Genomic DNA, 13,192 nt, shown 5'->3' with positions numbered 1-13,192 from the left:
ATATGAGATAACAAAGCCAAGGCTGTGAGTTTTCGGGACATTTATAAGGAAAGAGATATAGATATAGTCTTACAGCTTTTTTTCTGGGATATTATGGATATTCTTTCATCAGAGATGATGTGAAATGGTTAAATAAAGGTAAATATTTGAGTTCGAAATGTGGAATTGTTATGGAAAAGGAGATAGAGAATATATTATTATATAATATATGAAGATATTGTAGTTGCAGCTCCATTATTCGAGGAAAGTGGGGTATAAAAGTGTTTAAAAAAATCTTCTGTATATGGTATGTAAGTTCCAATAGTAGTTCATGTTTAATTATTTCGAAGTGTGGAACCTTGGATTCTGTGTTGTAACACAAGCGCACACGCGCTCGCACACACACATACACACTTATATACAGGGGTGGTCAAAAGGCACTCGACAGTAAATCAAATATTCCATATATACTTAATATCAAATTTTATTTATTCATTCCAATTATAAATGTTTAATAAAATGCTGTGAGTAAAAATCCCCGTTTCTGTTCAACATTTGTCTATTTATGAAATAATCTTTTGTTTTAATATTGAATTTAAATAGCGTTGATTTACTGTCAGGTGACTTTTCGTTAACCCTACACACACACACACACACACACAGACAGACAAACAGACAGACACACACACACACGCACACACACACACACACGCACACACACACACACACACATATATATATATATATATGAATATAAAAATGGAATAAAAATGCAAGAGAGGACAATAAAACATTCGGACAGATAAACGATACAAAGGCGGACAAGAGAAACAACAATTAGCACAGGCAAAAAAGATGGGTCGTTCGTGGCCTTCTTTCGTCAGTCAAGTACCAGAAGTCACGACCGTTTCGGGCAGTTACACTCAAAAGTGTTCGATCTGGTTGCCCCAAAAGAGTCTAAGCTAAGACCATTAGAACCCCTTTTAAAGAAAGCTAGCGAATGTGTACGGAAGTAAAGACAAAAAACGGAGAATATAATATTCCCTTATGAGGATAATATATCGTCGCATGAATACTTTATATATACATACATATATATATATATATATATATATATATATATATTATATATATATATATATATATATATATATATATATATATATATAATATTAGGGAATAAATCCAAATTTACAGGGAAAAATCAGATTTAGGATTAAATCCAATTTTATAGTAAAATATTATATAATATTATTAGAGACAAAACCACTATTTTGCAAAACAAACAAGGAAAGACTTAATCAATACATAAAATTTTAATAAAAAGTCAAAAAAACCGCCACTACAATTGTTTCTTGTCCTGATCGACAATCTTCAGGTGGACTTCCAATAAGTCAGTTTCAAATTATTTGAAACTGACTTATTGGAAGTCCACCTGAAGATTGTCGATCAGGACAAGAAACAATTGTAGTGGCGGTTTTTTTGACTTTTTATTAAAATTTTATGTATTGATTAAGTCTTTCCTTGTTTGTTTTGCAAAATAGTGGTTTTGTCTCTAATAATATTATATATATATATATATATAATATATATATATATATATATATATATATATATATAATAAATATTAGGGAATGAATCCAAAATTACAGGGAAAAATCAGATTTAGGGTTAAATCCAATTTTATAGTAAAATATTATATAATATAATTCGAGACAAAACCACTATTTTAAAACCAAACAAGGAAAGACTTAATCAATACATAAAATTTTAATATAAATTAAATAAACCGCCACTACAAATGTTTCATGTCTGCTCCGACAATCTTCAGGTGGATTTTCGATCTTCTAATCAGTATCATATATACATAACATAGATATATATATATATATATATATATATATATACATACACACACACAAATATATATATATACATACACACAATATATACCTACACGCGCACGCACACATACACATACGTACACACACACATACAAACGCACACATACACGCACACACAACAATACGCACATACAAACACACACACAAATGAACCCACACATACATCCCATACACACGGCACACAATTATACATACACGCACACAGTTATACATACATATATATACACACTCACGCACGTACAAGCACACACGCACACATACACTAAGTTAAGCACAGTTACTCGACACATTCCCAAACTCTACGCATACACACACGAACACACACATACACACACACACTACAAACAAAACACACACACGATACATATATATACACGCACACACACATACCTCTTTGTTTTCGACCTGTGCTGGACACAAAAATCACCACTCCTTATTCCTACAAACTGGCCAGCTACTAGCCAGTTGTTCGCCATACACACATGCACACACACACGCACCCCCTCACACACACGCACCCCCCTCACACACACGTGTCATCATTGCACACATACACACACACGCGCACCGGCAGACCTCCGCGTACGCACACATCCACACACATTTCCTTGTCCTTACCATACTGTCTTTGAAACTCTCCTGTCTTTTAAAAATATCATTCTTCCACCTTTCAACTTCCGGTCTTTCAATATGTGACCTCGTGAGTACCCCCAGCGATTTTTTTCCTCTGTCTTCCCTTCTCGGGATCTTTCTTTCTCCTATGTTTCCGACGAAGAGCTCCGCTCGAAACGTTAAGCCCCCCCTTCTTCCCGTCTTTCCTGAGCGTCCAATAATAATTTATTTATTCCACGTCCTCGCGTTACTGTGTTCTTTTTGTGTTTTCTTGTTTGGATTAACTTATATATATATATATTATATATATATATATATATATATATATATATATATATATATATATATATATATATATATATATACATACATATAAGGTGCAAGAATGCTCGTGTGGTAAAAAGCTTGCTTCCCAACCACATGGTTCCGGGTTTTTCCTATTAACTTGAAAATTAGCTTCCTGGGCATTACTAGATTATCTATCTCTTCAGTGACTCCGACACGGATATAATGTCACATATCCGTGTATTTATATATATATATATATATATACATATATATATCGTTATTAAGTTAACCGTCCATTTACAGTTTATTTTAAAGCAATAAAGAGCTCATGACGGAATAAAAGAACATAGGGATACTACTTCAGATTGTTTAAGAATGGGCAGAAAATTTTCTAATCGTTCTCATAAATATCACACATATAAAAGCTGACGCGGCACTATCCTTGCTGATGATGTTTATGATATTGTTCTGTAGGTCAATGGATGGATATTGATGACGTGGAAAATTATATGCATATTTGTCATATTTTTCTACGAAGTTATCGGCGACAGATTGGTTTTTAGGAGTGTTTGTACAAGATGTGTTACAAAATGTGAAGTAACTGCATAAACAGAATTGTTTTGAAATCAGTCAATGACTGTCTGATCGCCATGGTAACGAAAGTGACACTTGCTTTAGAAAGATATTTGCTGCTACGAAACCTATATGTTGCTGCATGAACCGCAAAGTGAATGCCAGAGTATCAGAGTGCGGAAAAGAAACATCCGTCTGTTAGGAAAGTGTTCGAAGTCTCACTAACAACAAAAAAATTGATGCTGACATTGATGTTCGTAAGGATCAATACGTAAAGATATCACGAGATATACTAAACAGCGGAGAGTGCTCGTTGTAGCGAGCTGCTGCGTGAAAAACTAAGGATTCTTAATCTAAGTAAAAATCAAGGGCTATTGTTGAAAGTATTGTGCTGTTGTGCAACAAAACTCTCCTTTCCCCATACATCTCCTCACATTGTTGAAATCTTCCAGAAACGCCATTTTGAAATCCGAAGAGCTTCCTTTATATAGTCCTAATATTGTTCTTACGGCTCACCACTATTTCGTTTGCTTTACTCAAAGATGTCTTAAGTGGTTGCAGATTTCTGTGAGACCAAGAAGTGAGAAGAATAATGCATAGATAATTCATCCCTGAACTGTACACATTTCTTTTTCGGAAATGGATGAAGAAATATACAGGAAGATGTCGGAGTTTAAATGCAACAAGACCGTTATTTTGAAAAATAATTTACTCATATTTATGATAATTATTGTTTCAATGAATTTTTTAAAAAATATTTTTAATAAAAACATTATACGTGCGATGAAGATATTTCGTGATTTATACTCAAATACACGTGCGTGCGCACGCAGACTTATACATATTCATTAATTGTAAACAGTAGTGTGTTTATACTATTATTCATATACGTAAGGCATTTACAGATAAACACAGGTATATTTTCTAACGCGTATGTTTTTGTTTTTGTAGCTATCATTTTGAATCCATACTGTGATAATAGCCACGAAAACATGATAAAATATAATGAGAAATGATGCTGATGTATTCAGTGAAAAAAGATGAACGTTCTTTGAATCAGATCACGCGAAAATGTATTTACATTTTCCGCTTGCAGTTCGTATCGTTTAGCTTTAATGTATTTTAGAAGGGCTTTAATAATTCAGACCATAAATACATGTTTTTTTTTTATGAGTGAACCCCATGCCTTAGCATGTGAAAAGTATATCAACTGTAAACTCTTTAATCGTGAGCGTTATATCTTACACAAACATCAATTGCAAAGTCTAGAATCAGCGCAGTGGACTATATCACACCACAGTTGAGGTTATTGTTTAGCCTCAGGTCATATTATCAAATAAATTTCAGAATAGACCCAACTAAACAGTCTTTATAGATTTTGTATATGTAATGTGGGAATCAAATTATCTTATATTTCATGGCCGCAACGTCGATAATATATATGCCAAGCATGTACTAAAATCAATTCGATCGACTATACTAGCTCACATAAAAATTTGTGGCTTTGTGCTAATTGTAGTTACCAATAGTTTAGTATCCTGATTTTGTGAACCGTTAGCACATTTATCATAGGATATTCAGGACACGTTGAATTTTATTGTTTAGATTATTTTTCTAACCCTACACTTTGTTTTACAAAAATGTGACTTATTTGTTTATGGATCTTTTTTATATTTTTTGGCAACCTGTTCCTTAGAACAATAATTACTTTAATGGCCAGCAAAACATATGTGAATAATGAGTGAGACAGATAAGAGATTTATTGAACGGTTTTTATATAATTAACACTTCTTTTATCTGTTAATATTTTTCTTTATGTTCTTTTAAGACACCAATAATTCTTTAGTTTCAAATTTATCACTCTGTTTCACAGATATAAGCACATGAACACACCACAAATCATCTTGAAAGCATATGTAATTACGTTTTGTGTGTGTGTGTGTGTGTGTGTGCGTGTGTGTGTGTGTGTGTGTGTGATTTGTTTTTTTCTTTTTTGCAATTTCAAGGATTGGACAGGGAACAGTCGTCATTGCGTTAACGAGGGAAGCAGAGCAGCAGAGTAAGAAATAATATAATGATTCAGACCTAGAAGACTTGCCCTTATTACTGCAAAATATCTGATCAATACTTCATATTACAGTGCACCTATGGCGAGTTCTTACGGACGCGAAGCATATCATCATTTTATATTAATTGTTTGAAGGCAACACATATGTAATACTGGTATTACTGACACCTTCCATTCTACTGCCCTAGATTATGGCCTTTCCATGACAACTCCAAATGAATTACATTCCATTTTCCTCTATTTACAGCAGTCAGTTTTTTTCTACCAATTATTTATATAAATGTATGATAAACCAGCCGGAGAAAATCGTGTTGACAATTGACAAGTTGTGAACACATTACCAAAACACTAAATTGGTTCTTTTTCTGATTGTCTAATATTCTGTCTACCCACCAGAAGCTAATTTAGCCCATTTCTTGTGGCTGAATAAAACTGAGGTAATTTAGCGAAAAAATTTACCAATTTTCCCACTAAATCATGGCTGATCAGTCACTGAAAGGGAAATATAATGTGAGAATGGTATCATGAAGCAAGTATTATTACTCTCACATGATTGCCACTAATCACACTTTCAAAGCGTCACAAATTTAAATGTCATTTCAAACGTGTTGCTAATTCTTAAATATGATATAATTAGAAACACTGGCGAAGTGGGCTATAAATGTTAATAAAAGAGCAACACATAAATGTAGAATTTTATATCCGTTTTCTAATATATAAGACTTTATTGCAGTCACTCAGAATCGATGATTATTTACGGAAATGAATTCATAACGATTCAACCCTCCTCCCCTCTTCATGTGTTCTGTATTGTTATTCATCTTATTTCTCATTCATAAATTTTCCATCATATTTCTTCAACCATAAATCAATTCACTTTCCTTTTTAATGAAATTATGCAGTCTTTGTTTAACAAATGCTATATATTTCAAGAGGAGAAGGGAATTGGTTTTGTGACATCTATAACTTGCCAAGCGTAAACTAATCTCTACTGGGGTTTGAAATTGCAACGCTCACGCCAATATCATTACATTTTTTGACAGGTTACAAGGCTCAGCATTTATCAGAAGATAGTCTAGGGTTTTTTTTTCCTTTTATAACGTTCACGCTTTTCTAACGGCATTATCGGTGTAAATAAAATAGTCTCATGTCAATGAAAGATTAAAACCATGTCCGAATGACAGAACAGTCATAACATTGTGGTTGCAGCTTTCTTTATTCATGAATTTGATCACAGTGAAACAATACAAGAAAGTAGAGCACTCGATTAATAGTTTTAAGATTATTTGCCTCGTCTCTCTATGTCTGGGTTTCAATTCACCAGAGATATTTTATTTATGATACTAATTACATGCTTTTATTGGTTTCATTTATGACTATGCTGCTGGGTTTTCTAACATAAAGACACGACTGAGAATATTGGATCTGGCAACAGTGGCTAACACCAACTTTAATTCCTGATTTAATCCCTGATGGAGGAAAGTAGGCCCACGTTAGTTTTGATCTTTGGATATAAAAAGACAAATCTAAACACCGTTAGATAAGTTTTCATATACTCTACTACATCTAACAGTATATACAACCACAACACAATATAGTCTTGTCGATCCTTAAAGAAATCAATGAAAATTATCGATTTTTTTTTCATCGTTTAAGTATTTTTCTGTATCGAATAACTAAAATCTACAAGCTTTTCGGTTTGCGCTTACGCAAAGTAATTTACCGTGCGTGTCGCAGTTGACCAAATCGAGGGAAATAGGTTCCTAAACTTGAAGGAAATTTGTTTGAAGCACTGATATTTCATACAGGGGGATATATTTATCATTTTGTCACTACAGAAACCAGGAATAAGAGGGACAAGGCATTCAGGTGTTCTGCAAAAGGAATTACTGTTTGAATAGGTTATCGACAATAAAACAACAGAATAAACAGCTAGTTTCTTTTACTTTGCAACAGGGCTTCGCATGTCAAATGGATAATCTAATGAAGCTTATCTAGTTTATTGAGTGCACATAACTTTATATATATAAGAAAAATACATACGTTATTTTCAGCATAGTAAATTCAATGTAGTACTCTTAGGTATCTGTGTGAAGTTTTTCATCTCATATACATGCATATATATACATAAATATATATATGTATATATATATATATATATATATTATATATATATATATATATATATATATATATATATATATATGTGTGTGTGTGTGTGTGTGTGTGTGGTGTGTGTGTGTGTGTGTGTGTGCATAGGCGCAAGCGTGGCTGTCTGGTAAGAAACTTGCTTCACGACCATATGTTTACGGTGCTCAGCCCCACTGCATGTCAACCTGGGCGCGTTTCTTCTACTATAGCCTCTGGTGACCAAAGTCTTGTGAGTGGATTTGGTAGACGGAAACTGAATAAAGCCTGTCACGTGCATATATATATATATATATGTATGCGGGTGTGTGTGTGTATGTATATGTGTGTGTGTCTTTTAGTCTGTATTTGTCTCCCCTTTACCTCTTGACAATCGGTGTTGGTGTGTTTACGTACTCGTAACTTAGCGGTTCAGCAAAAGACACCGATAGAATAAGTACTAGGCTTATAAATTCTATGGCCAAGAAGACCCCCGAAAACAATGATCGCACATGCGGTGCGTGCGAGTACCAAGAGCACACGCAAGGACCATATATTTAAGTTTAATAACAAAATATACGCCCAAGTGGAAGGTGCAGCCATCGGTGTCAGTATCGCTGGCGATGTGGCTCACCTATCTATGGTATGGAGGGACAGGAGGAAAAGAGAAATTAGCAGAAAACTCCATAAACTTAACCATGTATTTCCGCTATGTGGATGATATCAACATGTTAGCCAAAGCTTCCCTACAAGACAATGCTGATGATCTAGAAGCTAACACTATGGAGAGCATCGAGCAAATAGTTCACTCCATCCACCAAAGTATTGAAATAATACTCTCAGTATCATATATCTGTATGTGAAGGTAAATATATGTTTGTGGCGTTCATGTATTTTACACAAATATTGGAAACTTAGCTTCAAATAGTAATCGAAACATGCCTTTGAATCAGCTTTTAGTAGGTTTTATCTAAAAGACACATTAGCAGCATAAATATATGTAGTGGTGCTTCTCCAGAAATTGAAACCACTGAATCGTGACACCGATTCATCGAGAACGTCCTGTTTTATGGTGTCTGCTATAACCCAGTACATAAATAAATACATTAGCTTTAAACCTATAAAAATCATTAAAATCGACACGTTGCCAGTCACTACCTCACATATTTAACACCATACAATACACATTGGAAAAATAATTATATTTAGAAAGCAACTGCAATAGATAAAGATTAGAATTGAAAGATTAGAAATAAAATTACCGCAGTCTTCTTCATCTGAATTATCAGGACAATCTCTCCAAAAGTCACACCATTTATTTTCTGCGATACATTGCCCTCCTCGACATTTTCGGTGTCCCGGAGGACAGTCATATGTTTCTGGAACAGAAAATAGAAAAGTGTGAGCATTTAATAAAAGAATAAGCAATACAGTTCTCTCTATGCTATTATATTATATGGAAACGCGTTACTTGGTGGTCAGAGCGCTGCACAATAGTATGAATGCGTGCGCGCGCGAGCGTGTGTTGCGGAGGGGTGCAGTTTGAAAACAGCTGACATCATATCAGATCGTTATTAATATTTTCTTTTGCTTTTGCGATAAAATAAGAATTAAGCGTCCGAATTATTGAATGTGTTAGTGTATCGTGAGAGTAGTAGTTAACCGTACAGATACAGTGTCACGCCATCACCGGATGATTAGTGTTGTGTATAGTGACCCTGGTAGTGGAAGGTGCTTAATGTGAAACGAATATGAACTGTAAAAGTGACAATGTTTCATATTTTTATTTTAGTTTGCATTATGCATTGCTGTGTTGAAATTCTTTAATGAGTTGGTTTGAATTCATGGGGAACAGCATAATGTTTTACAGTGGATACACTAATTCATGTTTCAGTGTAGACCGTAGAGATGTTTATAGAATCGAATGAAAAGTACAGTCGTAGTGTTAGCGCTTCTGCTCCAACTCAATAAAAGAATTCCGACTCTCTGTTGCGAACGTATAAAACACTCGATAATTTCAGTGCTCCGTTTAGAACCCCCGTTGTTGTCGTATCGCCGCACGTTCTGGGTGTCAACCACCAAGATTATAAAATTATATACGTAGTCGGCTGGGATTAACATCCACCTCACAGATATCTCAGGGCTGTAACCCATCAAAATACAGAAAGAAAAGCAATAGTAATTGTAGTGCATATCAGAAAGCTCGGCTGTTTAATATGTGTCAATAAGGGGTCTTGAGGCCATTCTACCCTTTGAAGTTGGGAAGGCTGATGGGAACAGACAGCGACGGGTAGCAGTACACCAGAAGCAACAGTACAAAATCTTTTGTTTCCAGATACCCGCTGGTTGTCGGTCTGTATATAGCGGAGAAACACATCCTTCGTGCCAGTGGCTGGTAGCCAGGAAACCGATGACGAGGATACTACTGGCCAGTTGACCAACAACTAGGAGAAAAAGAACTTCTCGCAGGACTACCGCCCCCTATCTACTATCTTGCTAAGATAAACAGGTCGAAGAACGATGAGGGGTGGGTTTAAAAGGAAGTGGAAATATGTGGCCGTCAACGAAAGGAGCGAACAAGTGTTAAACTCCAAAACAGATGTTCAAAATACACGGCATGAAGATCATTCCACCGCCGACGGTAGAGAATACATGCACTATCTTATTACAGCTGAGTTCCAGACAGTTATTCTGAACAAATTGCACATATTCAATGGAGGTTATCTGTTAATTACGGAGAGTCAAGAATGGAAGACAGACAGACCCAGAGGCGCTTTCATCCAAATTTGAAGTTTATTTCTGATTAATGCGGATCGCACATATTTTTCGTTTTTTAAAATTAATCTAATTATATTTTGTCCTGATTTTTGTATATTTTCATATAATTTTACATTTGTTTGGTGATCATAATATACAACCCCTTAGTTTATGCTTACTATAGCGTATTCTTACACCCACACTTATCATATATGTACTTCTTGCGTTAAGAATAAATCAGTGTGTTATTATCAGGTTAATTCATCTAAAATACTGTCATAGATTAAAATGCAGAAAAGGATTTTAAATAAATTGCACTTTCATCCAACGCATATAAATTTATCTGTGTTATTCTAAAGTATACACTAAATGTGTATACAGTATGACGCTACACACACACACAGACACAGATACAGACACAGACACAGATACAGACACAGGCACACAGACACACGCGCACACACACACACACACACACACGCACGCACACACACACACACACACACACACACACACACACAAACATATACATGATCTGATCTGGTCATTAAGTATTCGGACTGTTGCTATAGTAACAAGGCTAAATCACGCAGAGTAAAGCCGTTTGACACAGATTGACCTTTAACTTTGCTGTACATGCACATTAAGTTTTAACGTTCTACCTCACTTTCGCTGTTTACAACGGTGCCTGGAATGAACGTGTGTAGCTTGTGATCGTCGCATGGCCATGACAGAGAAAGTTGAGCAGGGAATCTGCATCAAATTTTGCCAAAAGCTTGGTGATACTGACTCGGAGCCCTACGCAAAGTTTTCAAAATGTTTTCATCGTTCAGGACACAATCAAGGAGATTTTGTGCAACTGAAACCTGAGTGACTTTTTAGTCAGCTGAAAGCAGTTTCGGCACAAACTCGACAGACACGCGACTCATACCCAAATCTTCAGTGATAATGGACTGGACTGAACCATAACTAATCTGTATATAATCTGATAACTCACAAATGGTGATTCAACAATTTCCCCTCACAGCTGCATGCACGTATATGATGTTTTTCTGAGTTCTACTGCTTGCCTGCATCACTATCGGAATATTTTCGGCCATCTTGGAAACGTCTGAAACACTCGTACACTTGTGTGCGGTTCATACACTCCTCGCCATAATTTTTCTGCAACTTTGCGTAGGCCTCTGAGCAGGTATCTCCATGACACCTGTCTCTGCCACGCTCAATGCGACGATCACACAGTAAACACGTTCCTTCCAACCCCTGCTGCGAACGGCAGAAGTGAGCTACAACGTTAAAACTTAGTGCGCATGCACAGCAGAGTGCAAGGTCAATCTTTGCCAAGCGGCTTTACTCTGCGTGCTATAGCTTTGTAGTATGGGAATAGTCTGGATACTTATTGATCAGACCTAGTAAATATAAAAATGCGTGTGTATATCTTATCTAATCTTTGACGCTATTGTATGCTTCTTCATTGCTGAAACAACAAACTGTTGCGTCAATGGAGAAAAGGGTAAAAAAACAGGCATTAGCATATACATTCCGATATACAACCTACAAAAAAAACATGCACACAAAACGTGGACATACATACGCACACAAACACTTTTTCTGACACTTTTCCGACTAATCAGAGCAATAACATTAGCACTCACAAACAAAATAGTACACACGCGCACAAAGAAAAACATACAAAAAATTTATCTATATAAAGCCTTACGTGGGAGCTCACAAACATCCGGGTACATTATATTCTGTACTGGCCATAACTCCAAGATATTAAGCAAAACCGAACCCCTACGTAGAATGATCCGCAATTCTCATCACAATTCATAAGCGCAAACTAACACGTATATAAACGCATATACATGCATCAATACAGACAAGCACAGCGTAGAACTGTTCCAAAATTTCGATTGTGACAGCTGATGGATTAAAGCCTCATACTGCAGTTATATATAGGATTACGTGTAATCTCACTGCTATTTACAATCCGCTTCGGCGTTTGTCTGATATTAGATAAATTTATGGCAGAGTCGTTCGTACACCGGACAAAATGCTAAACGGTGTTTCGTCTCTCATTACGTTCTCAGTTCAAATTCCGCCAAGACCGACTATGTGTTTCATCCTTTCGGAGTTGGATGAAATATGTACCAGTTGAACCCTAGGACTGATGTAATCGGCCACTCCCCGTCCCTACTCAAAATTTAGGCTTTGTTCCTATAGCAGAAAGAATTATTAGACAAACTTCAGCAGAAATAACGTAGGCTGAGTCCTAAGGCGAGATCAGCATAAAACTATTTGTATTTCCTATACCAATCTTGTCCTGTTCTGCATCTGTATTATTCTGCCTCGTGACACACTGTGAACCATTCTAAATTACTCCGTTTTAAATTAATCCTTCGGGCAGGATGCTCGTTAACAAATATTTAAACTAGAAAATCAGATTTTCTTGTCGCGGAAGACGGGATTTAACATGCAATGTGACGATAGAAAAAAAATCATCATAGTCATTTTGCTCGAGAAAAAAGGCGGTTGGGAAATCTAGGCCAGAAGCAGTCTCATTGTTTCGGTCGCTGTGATTTATCCTTTATAACTGTATACTGATGAGTCCATTATTATTAGCATAATTTCATACACTACGGAGTGGGGAGCGCTAAGCAGTGATGTGTATAAATGCAATGTTATTACTAGTTCAAATATTCATGTGGAACGTTTGGACTCATAAATAAGTCATTCACCGTGTTTTGTCATGGATAAAATTTCTCACTGTAGACAAGTGGTGTAAATACACTTAGATCAGTTCGCAGCGCCATCTGTCTAGTCTGTGAGATAGCCATTCCGAAATGCTTGCATCTCCGAATCTAGATAAGGTAGTGCTGCG

At 35.8% G+C, this 13,192-nt stretch overlaps 1 protein-coding gene across 2 annotated transcripts in view; it reads right to left on the bottom strand.

Moving 5' to 3' along the window:
* Positions 1–13,192, bottom strand: part of LOC115209347 (G-protein coupled receptor GRL101) — an 804,611-nt gene that overhangs the window by 148,603 nt on the left and 642,816 nt on the right. For both annotated transcript variants that reach the window (XM_029777716.2, XM_036501082.1), the window contains exon 11: positions 8,814–8,930. In XM_029777716.2, the coding sequence (XP_029633576.2) occupies positions 8,814–8,930 (117 nt within the window). The remainder of the gene's footprint in view (positions 1–8,813; positions 8,931–13,192) is intronic.

Source organism: Octopus sinensis, linkage group LG3 (genome assembly GCF_006345805.1).
Source record: "Octopus sinensis linkage group LG3, ASM634580v1, whole genome shotgun sequence".
NCBI lineage: Eukaryota > Metazoa > Mollusca > Cephalopoda > Octopoda > Octopodidae > Octopus > Octopus sinensis.
Note: the sequence above shows the minus strand (reverse complement) of the source record. Positions and strands in the feature narration are given on the sequence as shown.